Raw genomic sequence first — 27,557 nt, forward strand, 5'->3', positions numbered from 1 at the left:
TGTTTTTCTCCATTATTTCTCTACATACTCTTTTGGATTTGTCTGTTTTTAAATGTTATACATCTGATGTTTTAATCTTATGGTGTAAATTTCCTAGAAACATTCAGTATTGAAGAGAAATATAAGTCAACCAACCAAATAAATAAACCATAAATAAATATATACTAAGTAGTAATATTTTATTGGAAATTGTTTATTATATTTTCAGATCAAAATAGTTCATGTAAGACCATTCTGCTTAGTAGGTGTGGCATATGATGTGTACATATATGTTTATGTGGGGGAGGAGGTAGAAGAAAACTGAACTGGCTGGGGTGTCGTGGCTCTTGAGATAAAGTCCAGCACTACAAACTGTAATATCTTATTAAAAGCAATTTGATGCTTTTAATATTACATTCCTCTTTATTGAATATAGATTTATATTTGTGTATATAAACAAAGTGTTAACAGATCAATCCCATACATGCAGAAATACGAGGTTGAAGGGAAATATCTTACCTATATTAAATGTACTGAGAATCACATACTTCATTAGAAAAAAAAACTTAAGGTTGTTAGCATACTTAGTAATCTTACATTCTTAAAAGAATTATTTCCAAACTGTGACAGTTATACAGAGTGAAAACACTCTTCTGTAGCAAGCTGAAGCCATTTTAAGAACAGTGATTACTATTTCTGCCCAATAGGCAGAGATCTTTGAAGTGTGAAGGTGAGACAAATAAAGAAAAAGTGCAACAATGGTGAAGTCTAAGATTCCATGAGCAATTGTACTCTTCGTCCAGTGATTAAAAAGTGTGAAGTTCCATTCAATTGGCTGGATTTACTGCCTGACACTGAAATGAAATTCTGGGCATGGTTTTGTGATTCAAAAGAAAGCAGATGGTGAGCTTTTGCCACTAGAATCAGGAGATAGCCTTGGATATGAGAACTTTGATGTGGATCAACAGAGACATGCAATCAAATTTAATATATCCCGCCTTAGAAGCTGGTATAGAAAAAAGGAGGGAAAGGAGAAAGTACATATTTATATGGACTGTGAGATAAAAATGCAGAGGAACTAGAATACTATAAATAAATTAAAATAAATAAGTAGTATGTCCATTTATTTTTCCACATGATGCAATAAAGAATGATATATTTCATGGACAGTAATAAGTACTACTGCAAGTACTTACAATGCTATCCAAAACTGCTTCATTTATGGTCTTTTCTACTATTCACGAAGGACCAACAAGAAAGAAAATAGGATTGTGCATTGCTCTTTCTTCTAATTAATTGTAGAATTAAATACCATGAAGGATATTGACAATCTTTTCTGTCTTTGTGAGAGTACAAGTAGTCCTTGTCTTATGACCACAATTGAATGTATATTGCTAAGTGAGATATTTGTTGTGAATTTTGCCCCATTTTATAACCTTTCTTGCCACAGTTATTAAGTGAATCACCGCAGTTGTAAAGTTAGTAGCATGTTGTCAAGTGAATCTGATTTTCCCATTGACTTTGCTTTTCAGATGGTCGTAAAAAGGGATCACATGGTCCAGACACTGCAACCATCCTAAATATGAGTCAGATGCCAAGTGTCTGAATTTTGATTACATAACCATGGGAATGCCGCAAAAAGTATCAAAAACAGTCACAAGTAACTTTTTTCAGTGCCATTGCAACTTTGAACAGTCACTAAACAAACTATTGTAAGTCAAGGATTACCTGTAATTGATTTGCAAGGACTGATTTATAAGGTTCCTCCAAATTCAATTTAGTACAGGTAGACAAAAATGATGGGACCTCCTGCTTCTTTTAGCCAAGAAACTTGCCACTATTAGTCTTCAATTGTGAAACAATGTAGAACACTTACAAAGCACAACACTTTTACGTAAGTATCCCAATGCATATCCTAAAAGAGTTTATAAATAAAAATATGACTGTAGAAAAGTGATAGTTCTAGAAGAGTATAATTAAAGGGATATGCAAGCATTAAAAGGTCCCTAATGTTCATTTTATTTTTCATTTGAAATGTACAATTTAAATATGAAGACGAATCATTTGTCCATTTTGTGTTAATAATAATCTGTTTATCGCATGCCTTTTTCTAAGTTCACTCAAGACATTTTCAGCTTTAGTCCCTCTAGTCCCTCTAGTGGTATCCTATAAGAAAATGATACTATAATTATATTTTGTACATACATCACAGTTTTATATTGCAGAAATCTATTTTATAAAAATTGTCAGTATCGATATTCATATTAATGCAAGCATTTTTATACTTAATGTTATATCTCAGGTAGTCCCAGCATGCATACGAGAATAGTTTGTATCAAAAGGGACAAAATAGTATATTTTGTACATTGTGCCATTATGTTACTCATAGACTAAAATGATTAAAATGTTGATTAAATATGTGCATTAATAAAAATAGGATGTATTAGCATTCAGTCAATGACGCTCCAAAATTTGAAGTAAACATTTACAAGCAAAAGATGTATATCTGTTTATCAGTTAGTCCACTGGTGGGAAACTATGGCCCCTTTGTGATCTGTGGACTTCAATTCTCAGTATGACTGGTTCAGGAATTCTGGGAGTTTAAGTCCACAGGTCATAAAGGGGCCATCATTCTCAGTCTTTGAGTTAATCTGTCAATAAATCATCAGACTGGCTAGATCCTAACATCAATGAACATACATTTATTTCTGTTCCATATATTTAGGTTTAGCTGGGCTGTGGCAAAAAGAGGCTTGATCTGGAAAAAGCAGATCATACTAGAACAAAAGAGAGGAAGTAAGAAAGGCGTAATGTAATGAAAAATGCACAATTATGAAGAGAAAATTGTTTCTCTAAATTAAATGATAAAGATTCTTTTGCAAATAAGTGTCAGTTACAAGTAGAATGGGCCAAGTATATATAGCTCATACATATGAAGAGCATTTTTTATAATTGATTGGAGTTGAGTGGCACCAAAATCAAATAAATTTAATTAATAAGGCAGTAAGTCACCAGAATGCTTGGCAGTTATGTTCCTTCAGGCAGTTAAAACTGCTATCCAATACTGTAACTAAATTATGCTTGAGACAAGTTTCAAATGAGGTGAAATACAGTAAACTATTAATTTAAATTAAAGTGTTTAGCATGATCATTCAAAAATGTAAAGGGTTTTTTTTTAAATATGGACAAGCCATATTAGGACTGAATATAGTGGATGAATGGTGAATTTAGACTGAATGGTGGATATATGGATTGACAAACTATTTTTAAAAAGATCCTTGAAATAAACATAGCAATAAGAAATGGTTAAATAAATGTGCAACAATGCTGTTTAGGAGTCGGTTTCATTTCCTTTGAATCCTTGAAAACAATAATTATATGACAGCGTGTTTGACCTAAAAAGTGCCAATATAAAATTATGCCATAAAAGTCAGCAAAGAAAACAATCTATTTTTCAGAATATCAACCACACTTTTGTTTAAGTAACAGCCAAATAAACAGCCAAATAAACAGCCAAATAGCTTTACTATTAACAATGTGTTGTAACAAGATTGCCATTTGTGTACATTACTCCTTCACTCTTAATAAAATAGACTTAAAGTTGGTGGATTATATTTCTGAATGCTATATAGATTACATTATTATGTATATATCTATATTTCTACCTCTGCACATACCAATTCAATTCAAATTGGAGATCTTCGGGCAACCTGAATTAACGCAAGGTGCTTCAAGAGTTGAGTTTAGATTTGAAAAAAGGAAAGGAAAGGAAAGGAAAGGAAAAGAAAGGAAAGGAAAGGAAAGGAAAGGAAAGGAAAGGAAAGGAAAGGAAAGGAAAGGTGTAATGGGGAAGCAGCAAAAATACTCCCAGCTGCTTCATGAAAGTAGAAATTAAAATATGAGATTGTGTCATGACGTATCGTGACTTGTTTTCGATTGACGGCAATGGGGTGGGCACGGTTTTGGCATGAAGCATCCAGCCCGTGGGCCGGCAGTTTGACATAGATCCTTGGAAGAAAGAAAAAACATGGGAAATAGAAGGGAATCAGACCTTGAAATATCTTGTTCACCATGAATAGAGAGAAGAAAAAAAGGATTTAAAATGCTAGTTTTATCTGAAGTGCTTGATTAAGGAGGGTGTATCATAGGTATGAATGTCACAATAAATTGGATACACTGAAATATGAACCTACTTTGCAATCAGGGAAATAGCTAATAGCTGAGTGGCAAAGTCGTTAACATCAGCTAGTTATGGGTCTTACAAGCTGAAAAAGAATATTCATGACAAAAGGACCACATGCAACACCCAGTGATACTGGTGGAATTAAGAGCATTCCCTAATTACATACTTGAAATTTTATTATTATCCTATTCAGAACAGAATAAATACTAATAAACTAAGCATATATTGCATGCTAACAATATTTCCACCTTGAAAGAACTTATTGGCCCTCATCTAGTCCATTATACATATTTATTGATTCAAAATATAAACATCATCTCATACCTTTTATGAAGAAGAAAAGTAGAATTACATATAGATGATAGTTCAGATCACATGTTCTGCTGGACTCTTTTGATCATTTCATGTAGATGCTGAATAGCATAGTATCCCCAAATCCATAATCTTTCACTATTTCAAGAAAAATAGGAAATGACTGCAATATATTATTCTCAGTTTCCAGCTCATCACAAAACACACTATGGTTGATGATAGTCAAAGTTTAGTATTCATGAGATATTAAAGATTAATGGGCAGTTTAAAAAGATAAATTTTGAATGCATCTTGGAAATCAGTCTTATTTAATAGTACTGGGGTAAATTGGTAACCACTGCTGAGATTTATTTCTCAATTTCTTCATTTCTTTTTTTGAATAAGTTTGTTTTCAAGTTTATATTCAGCTTTAGAATATTATTTTAAATCAGATTTAAGCTTTAATTAATGTAGGATTATGGAGTAAATGGTATTATTGTTATTTTATCAGCTTAAGGCCTTCTGCAGAATTTGGTGCAACTTCTGAAAATGTTTTACTTTGTAACATTTTAATCACTGGAAAACCTTCAGCTTGATGATATTAAGAAATATAATGACTATGGAAATTAAGTAAAGAAATTGAAGCTTAAAATATATATCTTCAAGTCATCCATCATTTATTGAAACAAAGATAAAGGTTTTGTGGTCTTCCTAGACCATAATATTATTCAAAATTTGTAGAGAGATCTCAAACAAGCAGATCTAAAATATTTCTAAGTTAAAAAAAATACTGCAAGGAAATTTAGGGGGGAAAAACCTCTTATTTTTACAAAAAGAGACATTACAAGCTATGACTAAAACAGTCTCCAAGCTTGCATCTAATATATTCTCTTTTTTAATTCTGTAAAAATGGTACATAAATAGCAAATATACCTTCAAATATGGAGGAAAATAGCAGGTATAATTTTGCAGGGATACAATGCAATAAGTACTTAAACCTCAGCTACAACCACTAACATTTATAGAAAATGAGGGAAAATCTAGCCTAATTTAAAATTATCTGTCTGATTTGACAATCTAGTCAAAGGCATGCCCCCTGCGCATGGCCAGGGTATATTGGAATAATTCCTGATGACAATCTTGCATACGCTAAAAATCATTTTTACATTTTCTGTATATTACTTGTTTTCAGTAGTAGTATGGTCTTTCTGTTCCTACTTATTGAATGAATTGTATTTGGCAGAAACAGTAGAGTTGTGGAAAACTTCAGAAGAATGATTTCACTTTATGAAACTTATATTGGATCATTTGATTGATAAATCCAAATGTGGAGCCCTTTGAAGCAACTAATCAATTTAGGCTGCTTTGTGAACTATTTTAAAAATGTGGTGGCTTTTCAGCTGTTTCTGGATTTGTGATGGATAATATATAGGTACTTAAAGGAAAATAGTAGGGTGGATATTGTGGAGGGATGGGTTCATAACATTGATGTAATCAGCAGGCCAATGGAATTTATCACCTCATTAAATCCATTAGCTATCAGAATACTTTTGAAGTAGCATAGCTCTCTTTTTGTTTCACATTCTCTGCTCACAATTTCTTAATACAATGTTACACACATGCTCAGGTTTGGCTTAGGGTCACTCATTCATTCACATTCTCATAGCCCTGGAAAATAGCCATATTCAAATCACTTTCAACCAAACACTGAGGCACAACCAGCTCTTTAGAATACACAGAGACCCAGTGAATTAAAAAAACAGTAAAAATTTACTGCTTACAATATATATATAGTTGTTGTAAGCAGTAAATTTTTACTGGATTTTTTTTTCTCTTTCTCACATGCACACATATACACTCATCCACCCTTATAATCTTCTCAACTAGGTTGGCAAACAACTAGCCAGAGGGTTGGAAGTAGCCAAGTCTGGATCCAAAGATGATTCAAAGTTTTGCCAAACTTAAAGGACCTCTTTTATTCCCCAAAGTCCATGCTTTGTTGATTCACAAAAGTGGCAGCTACTCTAGCCTTATGGATTTATAAGCCTGGTAACTGTTGATGAGATTTGGGTACTCAGGTCCAACTTCTTTTGTTGATTTAGGTGACATTTTTCTTTTGTTTTCTTAACAATTTAGTTCCTTCTTATCTATTTCCTGAAGGGATGTTTTAGACAAGATTCCTAGCTCTTGTCCATCCTTCTTAAGTGCCTGCTTTCTCTCTATGTTTGGCAGCTTCAGCCTAATCTCACATAAGCTATATTATATTGATGAAAGTGCAAGTCTATCAACTGGGAATAATCAGGTAGCAAACTAATACCTGCATATTGGCCCAAACATTTACAGTTTTGAAAACTTGGGTCTGGCTAAGCTTAGAAATACCACAATCTCTTTACCAGCCTTTCTCTACAGTAGGCCTATCTACATGAATTTTATCATATTACATAGATCCAGTTCTTCTACCTAAATATTGCTGGCAAATATATTGAACCTGATACAACTGAATTCTGTAACTGTCCCAAAGGTGCCTTTTCAAAAGACAACTGAAGCTTCTTGGATGAGAAGCGAGACATCTTCAAAAAAACCAAACAAAACATAAATCTAGTTCCCTTTTGAAAAAGTATCTTTGGGACAACCATGACCTGGATGACTGAAAATCTCCATAGACACTGAACCCTATAAGTTATGAACACCTCCTTTCCAGAAGTCCAAGCTTGCCAGTAATATTAATCTTCCTGATGCCTCATAATGCATACTTATAGAAAGCAAATCTACATTATCTTTTAAAAATAAGTTAAAGATATTTTTTTCAGAGTTCTGCCCTGAAGAATCATTTTTTGCCAATGTGCCCTGCTTACCCTGGCATGCAATTGAAACCAGTAATGAAGAGGATTTACCTAAGTCCTAAGAGAACCTAAGAGAACACCTATCTGACCTTGACGAATATAAATCACTGGGACCTGACAGATTACATCCCAGAGTTCTGAAGGAGCTGGCCACATCTTTCAAAAATCCTGGAGCACCAGGAAACTAACTGGGGATTGGAAAAGGGCTGATGTGGTTCTCATCTTCAAGAAAGGAGAGAAAAAATGGACCCAGGAAACTACAGACCAATCAGTTTAACATCAATACCTGGGAAGATCCTAGAAAAGATAATCAAAAAACAGATCTGTGAACAACTAGAAGCAAACAAAGTTAATAACCAGTAGCCAGCATGGGTTTGTTAAAAACAGATCTTATTTCATTCTTCAACAAAGTGACTAAACTAATAGACCAACAAAATACTGTGGACGTAGTATACTTAGACTTCAGTAAGGTATTTGATAAAGTAGACCATGACCTACTCCTTGGTAAGCTAGAAAAAGGTAGAATAGACAATATCACATCAGATGGATCTGTAGTGGACTGGCAAACCATACTCAACGAGTAGTCCTCAATGGCACTACATTCACATGGAGAGAAGTAAGCAGTGGGGTACCACAAAGTTCCGTCTTAGACCCAGTATTCTTCAATATCTTCATCAATGACTTAGATGAGGGAATTGAAGGGGAACTCACCAAATTGGCAGGAATAGCCAACACCCCAGAAGACAAACTCAGGATCCAAAAAGATCTTGACAAACTTGAACAATGGGCCCTATCCAACAAAATGAGTTTCAATTATAGAAAAGCGAAGTTTTACATTTAGGCAGGAAAAATCAAAGGTGCAAGTACAAATTGGGCAAGACCTGGCTTAAAAACAGTAACTGTGAGAGGGACCTTGGAGTCCTAGTGGACAATCATTTAACCATGAGCCAACAGTGTGCAGTAGCAACCAAAAAAGCTAATACAGTCTTGGGTTGTATAAACAGAAGCATAGAATCAAGATCACGTGAGGTATTAGTACTGGTTTATAAAACGCTGCCTGAGGAATTTTGGGAGTTGAAGTCCACAAGTCATAAAAGAGCCAAGTTTGAAGACCCCTGCTCTAGTAAGACCACACCTGGAATACTGCAGCTAATTTTGGTCATCATATCACAAAAAAGATGTTGAGAGTTTGGGAAAAAATTCAGAGAAGAACAACTAAGATGATCAAAGGCCTGGAGACTAAAATGTACGAAGAACTGCTGCAGGACTTGGGTTTGGCTAGTCTAAAGAAAAGAAGAAATAGGGGAGACATGATAGCAGTATTCCAGTATTTGAGGGGCTGCCACAAAGAAGAGGGGTCACGTTATTCACCAAAGCACCAGAGGGCAGGACAAGAAACAATGGTTGAAAACTGATCAAAGAGAGAAGCAACCTGGAATTAAGGAGAAACTTCCTTATACAGTTAAATGTATAATTTTTTCCCAATAGTCCTAAAAATAATAATCACATCAATATAATAGCAAGGTATTAAAACAAAAAAAGAAAAATCAAGTGAGCCAACACAGATAAAGTTCCATATTGCTTGCATATATAGACTTTGCACTAGACTTTGCTTTACTTTGCAAGCAGATAATACTTCACAAACAAATATTGTTAATGCTGAATTTGTCCAGAAGCTTTAATATGTATGTATTCAGGGCCTTTAATATGTATGTATTTTTGTGCCTTTTTTATTTAAATTTCCAGAGTGAATTTTAAAATGCCAAGAATGAAGAATATTGGTTAGCATTGAAGTGAGTGCATGCTCTTCTTTCCTGCTCCTTTGTTGCTTAATTTTGCTGATTCCACTCCAATTGTGAGTGATTGCTCCTTTTGTCCTTTGGGCTCTTCAGATTGTGATTAGCTTGCTGATTGTAGAGCCTTGAGTAGTACTGTATGTGTGCTTGCTGATGTGACATATTTTGTAATGTAAGAGTCCACAGCAAAGAGTAGAATTTAATTGGCTACTTCTACTTATTCTTCCTAGAAACGGGTGTGGTGAGATTGTGTTTTGTTGTTTTATCTGATAAGTGCAGTTGAGATAAATTAGCAATCTTGTGCTGTGTGAATGCACATTTGTTAGCTAAGGGCTGTTTAACAGTGTCAAAGAAGCAGCCTTTTCTAAGAAAAAAAAAGCTTTGCTTCAATTCTAATCTTATGGAAATTGTAAAATATGTAAACAAAAATTTGAATAATCATACTGTCCAATTTTTCTGTAAGTTAATTATCCCCAAGATGGCCCTTCATTCATTTCTTCTTACTGGTTTGACATGAAATACAACAGAACAGCTATATATAAAATATGACTTATTTCTGGAACACTCAAAATGCCTTGAATTTTGTTCTGACACAACACTGAACACTAAAGCTCTTTTGAAATTAATTTTTTGGTAGTAAAATTTGTTTTTCATTCCATGCACATTACTATTCCCTGATAAAGATGTAGCATTTTTCTATGTATAACAATATACATGCAAACACCAAGGTCAAGTCGAATTAGTATGAACTCATGTCTATTAACCTAATATTCCTAATATTCATAGTACATATGTAAATACTAGTTGAAAAAGTAAATACTCATGAAACCCTCACTTTTCTTAGTTGATTGAAATGGTTAAGTAGGAACTTTAGCAATAATATATTTAATATCATAGTTGCTTCTATTATTGCTATGTTCTTATATTAATTCCTCTTGGCCTCAAAGGGCAAAAGCTATTTTCAGATAAGTATTATATTAAGGTTACATCCATTCTTTATATTGATTAATTATTTAAGTGAAAGTGTCAAGGAAAGTACATTGAAACAAATCTTTAGGAGCTGTGCATAATGTGTAAATATATTATATCATTACTAAACATTTTATTAATCAATTAAACTTAAGAATAAAAATGTTAACAAATTGAAAATAATGATATATTATCTAATAAAAGGCACAATTTGTAATATAATATAATATAATAATAATATAATAATAATATAATTAATATTATAATATAGTATAGTATAATATAATAATATAATATAATATAATATAATATAATATAATATAATATAATAATATAATATAATATAATATAATATAATATAATATAATATAATATAATATAATATAATATAATATAATATAATATAATATAATATAATATAATATAATATATAATATAATATAATATAATATAATATAATTAATATAATATAATATAATATAATATAATATAATATAATATAATATAATATAATATAATATAATATAATATAATATTATATTATATTATATTATATTATATTATAATATAATAATATTTAAAAGAAAGCTTTACAAAGCTATATTTGAGGTTGTAATTTGAAAATACAGTTACAACAGCACTAAATTCAGTGAAAGTTTCTGATCAGTAAGCAAACACAGATATATTCTGATCAAGTTCAGTTGGTGCATACAGTCAGTGTTGGCTCCATTTATTGGTGGTCCTGTTTCACATATTATACATACATCAGAATAATTGCAAAGCAAATGCCATTAAGTGTAGCAAAATAATCTTCTGGATGGAAAATCAAAGCTAGATAGAAGTTCAAGTCCCTTTTCTCTAATTTTTGAACTGGTCTATATAACACAAATCCATTCTAAATGCCTGTGAATGGAATCAGCCATGCATTCAGCAAATTCTACTAAATCCTTCCACACATTGTTCAAATGCCCTCCAACATGGCATGGATTAGACTTAGAGGCCATCAGTTTAAATACAGACAAAACAATTTGTAAGCAAGACCCAACTAGTAACTCTCTGGTCTGTGGCAAACAGTGATAATCTCTGCCAGTAATAGAAGCACTAATCTTTCTGATAAGAGGATCCTCAAATGAATCATAATTTATTTACTTGTTGGGTTTATCAGAACAGTAACTATCCTAATCTTTTGCAGTGCCCTGAAAAAAATGATTGTAAGATGTTGTTGCATTGCATTATGTGATGATCTACTGGGAGCATAGGAAATTGCTTCATATCAAGTCAAATCATTGATCTGTCTGTCACAGTACTGTTGACATGTTTGACAATACCATTTCAATGGGTTTCACATCTACTTGGAAATTAACCTGGGACTTTTGAATCAGATGATCCAGCTTTGAGGCTACATTTGAAATTTGATAAAAGCAATAGAGGCTGTATTTCTGTGTATTAGTCTACCAAGTTAAGTATTATATTAAAAAAAAGAATAGACACAACAGATAACGACAGAGTAAGTAGTAGGAAGAAGAATTTTATAAGAAATTATTAGATAAGAAGTGGAGATTTATAATTAATTCAGAGAGCAGTTAGCAAATGTTTTTTTTTTACTAACAGTAAGTATAAATACATAAACCAGATTTACTGAAGTGTTGTTGTGAATAATGGCCCTCTTTGCCTTGCTGTTCACACGTACATTATATCCAAAGGTTTCCATGTAATTGTATAAACTCACAATATATCTGGAAAGTAAAAGGTTGATTTAACCTTTGTTTAGAAAGCATGGTTAATAATTGCCAATTACTATAGGAAAAATAGTCTGCAGTAGTGTAATTTTTCGCATTATTTTAGTCAGTTTACATACAGTAGTGGCCATAATTGTGGAAACCTTTTGGGAAAAGTTTACAGTAGAAATGCCACCTTTGGTTAACTTTCCACCAATTTTTCTTCTAATTTCTTTATAACTGTAGTCTTGTTCACTTAATAATATTATTTTACATCGCTTTCTGTGTGACCAGTCAACTCTTTGCACCATTACTTTAATTTTATTATGTTTTACAAGTTCACTAAATGAAAGAACACAAAAAACCCCAACCAACTTGATAACAATCACATAACACACTGACAAATGTCCTCCTCTCAGCTTCAATACATGACATCAATAACTAAATCCTACTATGATCTGATTGGCTCATTGCCAAAATAAGATGATACCTGATTGGCTCTCTAAACACTCATGCTTATTGGCTACAATCAGATGAAGGAAAGCTACCTGATATCAACCTAAGCAAGTTGTGGTTCCTTTTTCTGGTTATTTGGCTATAACTTTTTATAGAATACAGTACAGATAATTGAACAAACTATGTTGCATTACATTCTTGATTAAATTATCTTTCCATTGATATATAATTTTATGGTATTGCTCCAAAAAAAGTGGTGTTATTAGCCATCAAACCTCAAAAATACACTTTTCCCAAAAGGTTTCCACAATTTTGGCCATTACTGTAAGTTACATTTCTAGCTGTATTTTTTTTTATTAAATGACATGTGTAATTAGTTCAAAAATTTAATCATAGTTTTGGGAAAAAAATAAAAATATGAGTTTAATTACAACTTTGTGGTAGTATTTTCTTGTGTTCTAATAAAAATATTAAAAATATTAAATTCTCTGCCTTTATAACCAGTTAGTACCTCTGTTGGTGTGTATATGCTATTATGTTGGTATGATCCATGTTTGTTTATTTGTTCATTCAAAACAGACCTATACATCATAGAGATAAAAAAGGATCAAATAACCTACAATTTATTAATTACATAATTTGTTGTTTTACTTCTGCTTAAAGTTTTGACAAAAAGTATACTTCTATGCCTCCTTGCTTGAGAATAATCTGAAAATACTGGGTACAATGAACTGTAATAGCTTTCTTCTAAAAAGAGATATTGTATAGATATCTATAATTATCTGATAATAAATGGAAAATGTAATGTATCATACATGTCACGTAATTTACAATTCTGGTCACCCCTTGTGCCAAAAATACTAAAAATAAGCACAAATGGGAAATAAAGCATCTCTTTTGAGAAGAAATAGCTAATGTGTCTGAGAAATACTTCCATTTAAAGTAATGGAAGACATAATAGATGTTTCAAGATCTTTAGAGTCACAATATTCTGTTAAAATAAGTGAATATTTGGAGTACTTTTCAAAGCTATTTAACTTACTTTCTATTGGCTTCAATTGGATAGCAGCCAATATATCATATGTACATGTTGTGTTTCAGCTGAATTTCTCCCTGTAGACCTTAAATAGTTCTAATAAAGGGGAAATACTTGCAGCTCCGGATTGAATATGAAGGTTCCTTGGTCCTCTCTGAAGTTGATTGTTTTCTTGCAGACGTTTCATCATCAGTGCTAGCACTGGATAATGAAACAATTGCAAGAAAACAAGCAAACTCAAAGAACACCAAGGACCCTTTACATCAGTGGTTCTCAACCTTTTTAATGCCGCGACCCCAACCGGTCGTAAGTCGAGGATTAAACCGGTCGTAAGTCGAGGACTAAACCGGTCGTAAGTCGAGGACTTTCCCTGCCTGCGAGCGCCGTGCATGCGTGGTTCCGCCCCCTGCACCAGCTGAGGCGTAGCTGGCAAGCGGCAGAGATGGAGCAGGCCGACCACCAGCTGGCCCAGCCCAAGGGAGGTAAGGCACCCGCTGGAAAAGGGGGAAAAATGGCGGACAAAAAAAATGGCGGACAGCCTTGCTTGGCGAGCCCCGTGAAATGGTCAATTGACCCCAAATGGGGTCCTGACCTACAGGTTGAGAACCACTGCCTTACATGGTTGTCTTTGGATTTCAGGTCTTGATGCTTTTATTGCATTTTATTTTATTTTATTTTTAATTTTTCTGATTTTATTATTGCTCTTATCCTGAGAACCTCTTTAAGGATGAATGAAATTTCAATAAAATTCATCAGCCCTATCTAGCTGATTTTTTGTTTTTGTTATTTTCACAAATTTCACCTTCTTGCAATTAGGTACAGAACCAGTGATTGCTTCCTATGTCACAGAGAGGTCCTCAGCCCTATCCTCTTACTTGAATTTTATTGAAATTTCATTAATCCTTAAAGAGGTTCTCGGGGTAAGAGCAATAACAAAATCAGAAAAATTAAAAAATAATGTAGTTATGCCAGATCCAAGAATAATTCGTTTCCTTTTTATTTCAAACAATGTCGGCAAGTATGTGCAGTTATATGTGTCTTATAATGATAATCATGAATAGTATGAATGCATGCATGTTGATTGGGCAATTCTGCGAGCTGAAGTCCAGACATTTTGAAGTTGTTAAGGTGATCCATTCTATGTTTGCTTTACTTCAATAAGGGCAAACATCAGTGCCTTCATGTATTCAATATAGTTGTTCACATCATTTGCTTTTTGTTCTAGTCTTACAGTCTCAATGCTTTCTCATTTTCACCTCTGAGATACTTGCATGGAAAAGAAGGAGAGAAAAACAATTAGGAAGATTAAAATCTCTCAGCAGATTCCATTGTAGTCTATGTCAATCAACCTCTAGCCAAAAGCTTCTATTGCAAAAGCAACATAAATCGCATAAGCTATGATGCTTCCTCATTATTTCTTAAAATAACAGTGCCATGAAATTTAAATAGAATATATAACAATGGTTTCAAATAGTTCCAAATTTACAATGAGTTCAGATTTCTGATATGATTTAGTGGTCATATAGTTCTTGAATGTTTCTTCAGACGTAATATTTATTGAATTAAATAAGTCTTCTCAAAATTAAATTTGCATAGAACTGCACCATATAATGCATGCTTCATATTATGTATTAATTTATTTCATTTGATTTATGGTCTTGATTTCTTCCAGGATTTTAAAGCAAATATATAACACCCTTATTTTAATGTAATAACCATTTTGGGGGGATGTATGGTTGTATGAGAAGTAGATAGTGACCCATTAGGCTTCTATATCCAATGTAGTCTTCAATCTATACCTCCTTTTTTCCAATCTCAAAACCATAACCAAACAATTTTTGCAAGTCTTCTTTTACGAACACGAGACAGAACTTAATATTTCAGATTAATATTTTTAAATCTTCTTCAAAGTTTTTGCTTTATTAAAATCAGATCCAAAGCAAGAAGAATATTGACTATGAGAGATTTACTGCCAAATGAACTTATACAGAATTGTTCTGTAGTATCTACCTTGTATACTTTTATAAATTTACTAACCTTATAATTAAAATATAAGCTCTTTTCTGCTTTATCACTTTTTGAAATGTCATATAGGCTGACTGTTGTCATCATCATCATATAGTGCAGATACTCAATTTCAACTTTTATGAAGATGAATTGCAGAAATATTTGAACAGATGAGTTATGATACTATAGAACATTGCATTGCAGGTGCCTATTTATATTATAAACATTATTCTAAACAGACTGTTAATCTTTAAAAGATTATTAATCCTTGAATACCATTTGAAATTTCAGTCAATGTGTGTTAGTGCATGCATGTATTTCTCACAGGAGATAAGTGGTAAAATGAAATAATTCCACTTCTTTGCACAAATTTTAGCAGTAAAAGTTGGATACAATTTTTTTTTATTTTGCTGTTTCTTAAGCACGCAATAAAGATTTTAACAGTCCGATGGAAACTGTGTAACAATTCTCATGTTTCCATTTGTGAAAAAAAGTTTTTATATTTATTTATTTATTAATTTAAGACATGAATAGTCAAGTTATTATGCAGTGGAAGAACTACTTAAGATTTAGTTTCATTTTAGTTGTAAAAGATCCGAGTCATAAAATAAAAAAAAAAGAACCATTCCATGACAAGAAAATGTGTGAATTGAAATCTGTCTCAGTTTCTATTATATACTTTTTAAAGTAATCATTTTAAAAGTAGAGATTTGAATTAGGGAAATAAGCATAAGAGATATGGTATAGGAAGAGGCTGAAGGAACTGACACTTTTGTGACACTAATTAAAATAAAGAGAAAATTATGTTCTCCATTCACTTTATTTCAGAAATATACTGGAATATACAGTAAAAATAGATTGATGTAAAATATTTTAACTATGCACATATGAGAATAATGAAAGGAGTTATCAGAAAAGTTTTATTCAAGCTCAGGAATTTATTGAAATAAATATTATCTATGGTGCTAAAGAGTCACAATAAACAGAGACAGAGCATATAAAACAAAATAGCTTTTTACATATGTGCAAAATGTCATCATAACATATGGAATTTGCATAGTATACTGAATCTACAGCAAAGTATAAAACAAGGTATCAGGAAATTAAAATTTTGATATTAAATACTTTTGCAATATGTATGCTTCTTTTATTAACTATTTTATCATGCCAAATGACCTACTGTAAAATATTCTTTTGTAAAAGAACACATTTAAAAATAAATTCAGCATTAACTGCATTGTTAGAATTGATTATTAGTGGACTAATCATTATCTGTATGACTTTTAAGTTGGAATTTAATCTTCACCTTTCTCTAACTTTATTCAGTTTGAATTTCTATTTCAATTTCCTTGTCATGTTGTCCTTCAACATTGATTGAAAAGAATAACTTGTTGTGAAAAGTCTACAGACATAATCATAATCTGCTTGACCGTACAATAAAGAACATTTGCCATCCAGTGCTGGATAAAGCCATACCAATTTTTATTTCACAAGTTCAGGTATTCATTGTATTCCACTGCATGCATCCCTCCTAAATATTCAAGTGTTTCATGTTTGCATTACTCATATTGAACAGAGTTCATTCTGAAATGTAATTTAGACTGAAGATTTCTAGATTATAGCTCAAACCTGCATCACTCTATTAGACAGTATTATTACACTACTGATTTCTAAACTCCTTCACTATTCTATAGTTCTATAAAGCTCTTCTACAGTGTTTTAAAAACTTCATTGTGTCTGCAGTTTAATTTCAACTGCAATCAGAAAGAGTATCATTTAAAAAAATCATTTAGTTTGTTATCTGAATGTATTCTATTAACTCTAAATTATAACAAAGATTGATAGAGTAAAAAGAAAATATTTCAATCTTTGCTAAATAATTTTGAAAAGGCAGAGTGAATATCTTTATGCCTGAAAGTAAACTTTTTGATATGTACAAAATGGTATCTGATGTGGTATTTATATATTAGCTCAGTTATAATTATGTAAATTATAAAATATAAAATGAATGAGATAAATTTATTTTATTATTTTGTTTTTGTATTCTTTGCCTCTAGATTTATCAGTTAAAAGAGATATTTGTGAAGCTTCAGCACTGCTATCTAGTCATGAGACCCAGAATTCAGGCCCAAAGACCAATTCACACATCAAGCTAAATAATGACCCATACAATGGAATTTTTGAGGTTCTTTGGCTAGCATTTAGTCTAAAAGAAACAATTATAATTTTATTTCCCTCATATTTAAATAAATTCAGATTGATTTATTTCTTCAAATTGATGCCCTTCCCAATAGCTGTTATATCAAATTTATTTTTCTAAATGTATTACATACTTTGATTAGGGCCACCCAGTTTTATGAGTGAATGTTTTAAATAACTAAATAAATGCATTTTCAGATCTTATTCCAAATTACTATCTTATGCCAAGTACTTGTGCTATATTTTTATCTCCTCCATGTGCCTACAAGACAGATTCATATATCACCAAGAGATCTTTCTTGGTCTCTCCTCTTAGCCCTCTAATTTCAAAATACTATGTTAAAATCTGTTAACGATGCCTTTCTTGTTATATTATTTCCCCCTCCTCACCTAGGATACAGGTGGAAAGGTTCTTGATTCTTTGTTCATTCCCCATCTCTACTACCATTGATAACAATATCTTATTTGGTTACCAGTTTGTATGTGAAACCTCTTTTGCCCTTGTTTATTCCTTTCTAACTTTCTACACCTAGATTCTCTTCCTCAGGTTGCAAGCCTTGGTCTTTTTTCTCCTCCCATTCTTCATACTTTTTTAAATTCTCCCACACCATCCTGACATGAGTCCTTCCTAAGGCCCTTTTTCTCATCTTCCTGTAAGCCCAGAATCAACTAGTACAATCACTTAAATATATTTACTACTGCTCTTACACAGCAATCTCTTTCTTTCTGTAGACTGAGTTCAGACCTAGAGTGATGTCTTCCTGGGCAACTTGTCCCACACATTACCAAGTAAGCTGTTGCTATTGTAAGCTAGGAGGTCCTTCTTGGTATCTTTTCTGTTGTCCAAGGTACCTTCTCAAATGCTAACGCTGCTGAATACATGAAAATATGCTTTTGGTTTGTTTGTTTCTATTTTATTCACCTTCTGGCTAGCTCCTATAATAACCACCAGACAGTCATTCTCATCTATCCGTCTTTTATTATTTTTTCCTCTGTTGGACATGTAACAAAAAACGTATAAGTCTAGTCCACTGAAGACAATATCATGATTCCCTGACCCAACTCTGAAACTCATCATTTTGTACATGACCTTAGCCTGCAACATCCCAACAGACTTGGGGAATCATTATTCTACAGCCCAGGAAGTTGCTTGTCCTCAGGAAGGATGAAAAAGCTAAAGATAGCAAATTGCCACCATGCCCTAAGGATTACCAGTGTCCTTGTATCTAATGCAATTTTAAAGTTTAGCTGCTGCTGCCTTCCAAAAGCTGAACAGAGCGATTTTATTTATTTATTATTTTATTTATTTATTTTTATCTTGTCAACTAACCCCCTCTAGTGCTGAACAGGCTGCATTTGACCTGCAGGCTGCTCACAGCTTCCAAGCTGGACTAGCTTCTTTCTTCTGTCTCCTGCTCTCCAAGAGCTACCCACCAGTCTTTCACCTCTTCTCAAAAGAACAACTGACCAGGTGAAAAAGAAAAAAGAAAAACCCTCCGACCTCTTTTCTGCCTTGCTTCTCTTGCTTCTCTTGCTTCTTTCCCTCCACCCCTCCCCAAACCTTTAAAGATCCAGTGCAAATGTAATTTCTCCTCCCACCCTTCTTTTGGCAGGGAAGAAAAGAGAAACGCGAATCGGGGATTTTCTGCAGCAAACAGTGGCTGCTGCTTCCAAGGGTTGCCGGCTCAGAAAACCTCAGCTGCCCTCCTGCCGCTTCGGACGCCAGGTAGCATATTGATCCTGCTCCTCTGGAGTGCCTCCGAAGGGCTGCTTGGCTTCACAATACACTGGCACGCACAGTCCACCAGAAAAGAAAAGGCGGGGAGGAAGGACTCGTTCAGTCCCAAGCAAAAGCCGATGGGAAAAAAACGGAGATGTCAGTAGGCGGGAGGAAGGCAAGCAGCCCAACTGAGTCTGATTTGCGAGTGCTTGGCGTCAAGGAGCCTCCGTCCCAGCCAAGGGGAGTCCGTCGCGGCGGCTGGGAAAGCCTGCTTGGCAAGTTTTCTTGACGGCTCAGGAGAAGCGGGGAGCTGTCCAGCGTTTCAGCACCTTCTAGTCAGCGGCTGGCGCAGCTTTCGTGGTGGGCGGAAAAAAATCCAACCTTCCCGGCTCGGGGCGGAAATTATTCCTTGTCCCGGCTCTGTCCCTTATGGTCAAGCGCGGGGATGGGCAATCAACCAAAGGGGTGGAGAGGTTGCTCCCCAGGCGGTGGCTGCGGTCGTTCGGGGGGTCGTCAGTGAAACGATTGCTGCTGATGATGAGAAGCTGAAAAGGAAGCAAAACGGAAGAAGGCAGCCAGGTGGGCGACACCAGTCTGAGTATCCTTCTTCCCCCCCACACACACACACGCACTCACACACACACACACACAAACACACACACACACGGGCACGGACACTGCATCCGAACGAGGAAAGTTTTCCGGCTAAACTGTTTGCCTTTCAAGTCTTACAGGCTCAACGATGTCCTTTGCCCTCCAGGTACTGTTTTAGAGGGGAAGGAAGCTCTTCTCAGGGCAAATTCTTTCCACCCCTACACCCCTCCCCCCCCCAATGCTATTTCTTCAGCTTTGGCAACAACTGTGAACCTGATTCTTCCTTCCCTCAGAGCTTCCACACTGGACAGGCAAAGAACCTGACGCCCTCAGTCCCGGTGTGGGACCAGGAGAAAGGTCTGAGGTCCCAGCCATGGATAGCAGTGAAATGAGGGGCTGCCTTTGGAAATTTAACCTGTTCTTTCCTTTGGTGCTGCTGCTGGTCTGCCTGGGAGGCTGCAGTCGTGTTTCCAGCAACCAAGGTAAAAGAGAGAGAGGAAGAAACGGAGAGGGGATTGTTGGGAGTGGGAGGGCTAATGGCTGGATTAGTAAAGAATATTATTTAATGCACAAAAAAAGCTTCTGTAAGTCTGCAAAGTAGCTGCTGGGGAAGACAATTCCCATAGGCATGAAAGGATCATTTGTTCTTTTCATGGGTTAACGGAATGGTCGCTCTGTCTCATCTGGCAGTGTCAATTGATTTGTCCCACTTAAGTGACAGATGGAGGGGAAAACATTCTCATGCATGGTAGAAAGAAAGTTAAATTTCTGCATTAATTCAAAGCTTCCTCAGGCCCAGCCCAAAGCAATGATCTATGCCACTGATTAAACTCAATGAAGCTTTGAAAGAAATGTCCTCTCCATTTTAGCTTACCTAAATATTCTTGGTTTTCTCAGATAAGCCCTGGTAAACAAAGCAAGAATATAGACTTTGAGTTTACACTTCTGGATCAAAGCATGTGTTTCTTTTTGCACCTAGTTGTCATAGATGAATGAATAGAGTTTTAAAACTTAAAATAAGGGGGGAAATGTGCTTTAAGTAGGATAATCTGAATGTAACCTGAATGACAGTTCCTATACTCATTTTTTTCCTTAATCATGAAATCAAGGAAAACTATTTTTCATTGGATTGTTTTATTAAGCTTATTTTGACTTTTGTGTCAAAAGGGCCTGCCTCCAGAAGTTGCAGGTTCTCCATCACTTGAGGTTTTTAAGAAGAAATTGGACAACCATTTGTCTGAAATAGTATAGGGTCTCCTGCTTGAGCAGAGGGTTGGACTAGAATACCTCCAAGGTCCCTTCCAAATCTGTTGTTCTGTTTTGTTTGAGGTAATTGTATAGTTTTATTAAGGAAGGATTGAGGGCAATAGAAGAAGGGGACGACAGAGAATGAGATTGCTGGATGGAGTCACTGAAGCAGTAGACATGAGCTTAAATGGACTCCAGAAGATGGTAGAGGACAGGCAGGCCTGGAGGAACATTGTCCATGGGGTCGCGATGGGTCGGACACGACTTTGCAATTAATAACCACAACAACAATTGTTGTCTATGTAGAAACATGTAGAAACATTTATAGGGCTTCTGAGGCCTTCCTAGAGTCTGAAGCTCTAAAGCCCCTGAGCCAGAATTTTGGCCTTAGCTTTCTATAGCAAAACTGTCACAGATGTAATCATTTGAAAATAATAATATAAATATATAGAGTACTATTTAAATAACAGTATATAAAAATGCAAGGTTTTCTTTCTTCTTTGTGTTCACATTACATCTGCAAAGAGAAATTAAGGCTCTATAGAGATCATGTTTTATGATCCAATAGTCTATCTAAAACACCTCTGGGTCTCCAAATCTGTTCAGATGAAAGCTTAAAGGATCATCTCTGCTGGCTGAGTACAATAGAACAGCACTTGGGAGATCTGGGCAAATCAAAAGCTTATCTTTTGCTTTACCTGCATAATCATTTTAATAAGTAGTGTCCTTGGACTCATTCTTGACCCTGCTTTTCTTCTTTGGGGAATATCATGGTAACTAATCTTGTTACTACTTAATGATCTGTGGACACTTATGCTGACAGGAAAACCACAGAATGTCAACAAACGAACTATTATTGATTTGTTCAAGTGCAAAATTCTATTCCTGTAGGAAATTAAATATGTGTACATTCATATATGTGTCTAATGTTCAAAATAATATGCAGTCGTGTATTAGTAAAACCTTTTTACTTGGCTATGAATGAGAGTGCTTAAGCAGACAAACAGCTAATATAAAAGAAATTATCAATCTCTAATCCTGCAATTAAAGCTGAAGGCAGTTTATTTTTTTTAATTGAAAGCATTATTTATAGATTTTGTAATTTATTAGCCAAAATTATTCTGGACAAAAGATCAGATTTTCATACTATGGAAGAGTTTAATACATTTTTGGCATCAGATGTTCCTTTTACTAGAAATAGATTGTCCTTATAAATTAATTCAATCTTCACACTGAAAATCTAGTTTACAAAGTGTAGTGACTAGTGCCACCTTTGAGTCCTTGTGTTCCAAACAAAAAACACTGATTCAATTTATCTGTATTTTACTATCCATGTATGATTCCCATGTTGTTATGCTTAGCTTAATTACAGAGAGGCACAATTATTCACTAGCAACTGCGTGATCTGCAGAGTTCTTGCTTTAAATGCATGACATCTCATAAGCTTTTCAAGCAATTCCTCTACTACACCTATGGGTGTGAGTATGTGTTTCATTTGTGTTTATATATAGTGAGAAGAGATAATGATATGGTGGAATTTATATTTTATGTGCAATTGAAAATGATAGTACAATAAAAATGGAGAGACAGAAAGAGGGAAACAGAGAGAGAGATGAATAAATTCTATTATTTTGAGTGTCTTTCCATTTTAGGGTTTTGAGGATGACATCTTTTAGTTAAGCTAAATTTTTATACCATTTGTCTTCATACTAGATGCAAGAGATATATACACACACATATATATGCACATAGTAAATACATACCTGTGTATGTCCTAGGTGATGTGTTTTTCCAACTTCAGTTTTAGTTCCTTCATATTTATGCTTACCAACATATTCAGCATAAAACTATCTAATCAGAATTAATTTTGTATGCATTTACATAAGTACATAAATAAAAATATAAGATTTCGTTCCAGATGTCAGATAGAATTTCATAAGTAGTTTAATTGTCTTAACTTCTTTCTTTGTCTCATTGCTAAGAAGCACAACAAAAAGCATTTTCAGAAATAATACAGAAATGTAACTGTAAAATTATTAGTAAGCAGATTTTTTTGAATGCTAAGATCTGCAGCCATCTATGTTGTCTTCAAAAATAGTCTTAGCATTTTCTTACTCTATAGAGTTATCAACAATTGCAATTAAAATAAAATGACACCCATAAACTGCAAGCAATATGCCATAGCATCATATAAAAATATATTGATATCTTGATTAAATTGTCTTAAACAAATTCATTCTACATTGTAAAAGACCTCATATGGCTAATTTTAACTATCAGATCTATAGAGCTTTCTCCTAAAATTCCAAAGCACTTGAGATACTTTATTGCTAGGCTTCATCTTAGGCTACTAGAGGAAAATGGTTACCATTTCCCTTTATCTTCACCCAATATTGTTTCGCTAATAGCTATGTACAGTAAAACGAATTGTGTGGTTGTTTTTATATAAACAATGACCATTTTTCATGGTCCAGTTTTCATGATATTGTTCTGTCTGCTGACTCTTTTGCATTCAGAAGAACCATTCAGGCATTACAAATCTAGCATGCTCGTGACAAGAGAAGTTCAGGTGACTCACTATTATCCAGGTAAGTATTCAATGGTATCGGCTCCTCCAAAGGCATTCACCATTGAGCCATGTTAATTACCCCATGAGTCAGGACCATAATACAAACTTTTGTTTATCAAATGTTAATTCTGCAAATGCATATGCTGAAGAAAAGCTAATTTCACTGAATAATATTGTGAGGACAGAGCTTAATCTGATATCATTTAATGGGGATGAAGTTTAATCCAATTGCTAGAAGATGAAGTTGCAGACAAAGAGAAACTGTTTTTCAAGTCCTTTGAGGTGAAGGCTTGGTAATTCAAGCATCAAACATACAATCTATCACAGCAAGCACTTCTGTCCTCTGACTATGAAAGATTGCTGGAACTCCAAAATTTCTCGACTGTGAGTAAGCAATTGATGGCTTTCAGGAAACTGCTATTTGATTTACAGAAGCTTACCCTCCTTACATATTTAACTAGTACTTTTACTTATTGCTAAAAAGTATTCCTTTTTAATCATGTGTTATATAGATAACCCCCAAGTTCTTTTAATTTCATACTTTGAGTTAGTAAACCATATTGCTATCATAACCTGAGCTTTTATCTACACAAATATTGAAGAAAAACTCTCTATTGACCTCACTGAGATTGGCTTAAATAAAACCACCACTATACAACAAAGTCTACTTTCAAACAGATTTCAGTGACTGCATTGAAGCTAATTATATTACAATAAGAGTTGTAGCAATAATAAGTGTTCTAGATAGCATAAAACCTGAAAGGAGCTTACTTCATCAAGCAAATATATGTCCATGTATGGAAGAAATTTAGTATCAGATTGACTCAGGCTGAAATTCTAAAGAAACTGGCTATCAGGTTGGAGGTGACTGGTCTATTAATTGTATACAGGTAGTCCTCCACTAACAAAAGTTCATTGAGTGACCAGTCAAAATTACAACGGCACTGAAGAAAGTGACCTATGATCATTTTTCACACTTATGACCACTGCAGACTCCTCATGGTCATGTGATCAAAATTCAAATGCTTGGCAATTGACTTATATTTATGACAGTATCCTGGGCTCATATGATCACTTTTTGTAACCTTCCGACAAGCAAAGTCAATGGGGAAACCAGATTCATTTAACAGCCATGTTACTAACTTAACAATTGCAATGATTCACTCAACAACTGTGGCAAGAAAGTTGTAAAATGGGGCAAAAGTCACTTAACATATGTCTCACTTAGCAACAAAAAATTTGGACTCAATTGTGGTTGTAAGTTAAGGACTACCGTAATTTTCTTTTTTTCTTATTAAATGAAATTAATTTCCTTTTCATTGAATAAATGAAAGGAAATAAGCTAAATTAGATCAATGATAGTCTAATGTTTTTATTGGTCTGATGGCACAGTAGATGCTTAAAGCATATTTGACATGAAACTTTCCCCATCCCACCTTTAGAAAAATCTAATCATGTTCCTAATATAAATTATGGTACACTTCTCTCTGTATTAGAACTCTACATCTATTCTTGAGATTTTCAATGATCTCTAGGATTCAGCCTTTGAGGCAATAAGATGTCAGTCTTGATCCTACATGACTGGTTTAATAAATGTAGGGGCATAATTAATAAATAATTAAATTAACAGTTCTTCAAAGTTCTATGCTGTTCCTTTGAGGAACAGAAGAAATCTGTAAATATTGATGGCATTTCATTAAATAAATACATAACAGTTGAATTTGCAAAAGATAAAATATTTTAATGATTAATTTTCCTTTGCCTTTTCCATCCCCAATTTTTCCAGCACTCCGTGAAATACTTCATGTAGGCATTGTCATGTTGTTGTTGTTGTTGTTGTTGTTTTTGTTAATTGCGAAGTTGTGTCCAACCCATCGCAACCCCATGGACAACGTTCCTCCAGGTCTTCCTGTCCTCTACCATCTTCTGGAGTCCATTTAAGTTCACACCTACTGCTTCAGTGACTCCATCCAGCCACCTCATTCTCTGTCGTCCCCTTCTTCTATTGCCCTCAATCTTTCCCAGCATTAGGCCCTTCTCCAGTGAGTCCTTCCTTCTCATTAGGTGGCCAAAGTACTTGAGTTTCAACTTCAGGATCTGGCCTTCTAAAGAGCAGTCGGGGTTGATCTCTTCTAGGACTGACTGGTTTGAACGCCTTGCAGTCCAAGGGACTCGCAGGAGTCTTCTCCAGCACCGTAGTTCAAAGGCCTCAATTCTTTGTTGCTCAGCCTTTCTTATGGTCCAACTTTCAAATCCATACATTGCAACTGGGAAAACCATGGCCTTGACTATACGCACTTTTGTTGGCAGGGTGATGTCTCTGCTTTTTAGTATGCTGTCTAGATTTGCCATAGCTTTCCTCCCCAGGAGCAAGTGTATTTTAATTTCTTGGCTGCAGTCCCCATAGAACTGATTGTAACAATATAATAGATTTTTTTTAAAAAAAATACACTCAAAACAACTTTAGCAAAAAGGTTTTTTTAAGTATTAAAAAAGTAGATATGCCTGAGGCAGACAAATGTATAAATAGGAGCATTGTGTTTATAGAACTATTGGTTATAAAACTATTTGCCTTGTACCTAATCATTATGTATGTATGTGTGTGTACGTATTGTATTTGGGTATGTATACATGTATAATATACATATACATACATACAAACATACATGCATATATACATATACATATACATACACACATATATATATAGTCTGTAGACTGCAGCTTTTTCACAAATAGGTTGATTTGTTAAATGGGTTCCTTGAGGCTATTTTACCAATCAATTTATTTCAGAAAAAGTTTGCATTGCTTCTATATTGATCTATCTCTTTGGGCTATAATAAAAATTTGAATTTGACTTTGCTCAGATAGAACATCCAACATCTTTTGCCTCAACCTTCTTTCTTTTGTATCAAAGTACTTGATAATTGTAATAAATTAAAAGTTGTCCTGGAGTGATAAAATAAATTTCATGTAATCTGCAAAAGAAAATATTTCTAAATCTGTTAATTATTAATTATATTGTTCATGGCTGAATATTAATAAACAAGGGCCTGATAAAGATTTTATCACCGACTAAAGCCATGTGAATAATATATTATTAGCCATGTAAAAAATATGGGAAATAGTTCAATAATATCAAAATAGCAAATGATTGCATATATAAATTGCTAAATTTGATAACTGACAATGCTAGGTTAAGCTGACAAATTATATACAATTTTATATGCCAGCTTCTTATGTAAAAAGATGTATGCATACTTTTTCATTCTTAAGAAGATTGCAAGTTGCTAATATTGTAACTAGGATTCCAATGTTCTATATTATAAGCTAGGTGTACCCGGCCACGCGTTGCTGTGGCTCAGTCTGGTTAAATGGAAACGAAAGAAAAGAGAAAGTGCACGTTTGTAATATGTTTAATTTCACAATGCTAGCGTGTGTTGCTTTTACGTCTAACAGATAGGGTTGCCAGGTGTCCACTATTTGAGTGGACAGTCCACTTTTTTCACATTATGTTCACTATTTTTTTTCACAAAATAGTGGACATTTTTTTTATTCAAAAGCTTTAGGATGAAATGGTACGTAATCTAAAGCTGTACAGTCTACTTTTTTTACTACTTAAACCCCCCCCCCCGCTTGTCTGCTATTTTTTGGAAGCAGACCTGGCAACCCTACCAACAGATGGTGCTGTTTTTCAAAAAAAGCATGTTTTACCTGTCACAGGTGTGATATCTATATAATAGTAGGTATATAAAAACACGTGCGTATTCAAATGCAACATTGTGTCAAAATTTCAAAGCAATCGGTGAAGAACTTTCAGAGATTTAAGATTTTGAACAAACGAACATTTACATTTTTATTTATATAGATGTAGGTAGGTAATATTATATAATTTGGGCTTTCTAATTTAGGGCAAAAAAGGAAGAGTAGTGTGATATATGAGAAATGC

The 27,557-nt window shown here is 34.0% G+C and overlaps 1 protein-coding gene across 1 annotated transcript in view; it reads left to right on the top strand.

Moving 5' to 3' along the window:
* Nucleotides 1–23,584: 23,584 nt before the first annotated feature.
* The window catches only part of LOC107290071 (ephrin type-A receptor 6-like), a gene marked incomplete at its 3' end in the record, with an annotated part of 93,529 nt that continues 89,556 nt past the window's right edge, over nucleotides 23,585–27,557 (top strand). Inside the window, exon 1 of the mRNA XM_015818914.1 lies at nucleotides 23,585–23,627. Coding sequence (XP_015674400.1) covers nucleotides 23,585–23,627 — 43 coding nt within the window. The remainder of the gene's footprint in view (nucleotides 23,628–27,557) is intronic.

The sequence above is a fragment of the Protobothrops mucrosquamatus genome, unplaced genomic scaffold, assembly GCF_001527695.2.
Source record: "Protobothrops mucrosquamatus isolate PMUCROS unplaced genomic scaffold, P.Mucros_1.0 scaffold819, whole genome shotgun sequence".
Taxonomy (NCBI): domain Eukaryota; kingdom Metazoa; phylum Chordata; class Lepidosauria; order Squamata; family Viperidae; genus Protobothrops; species Protobothrops mucrosquamatus.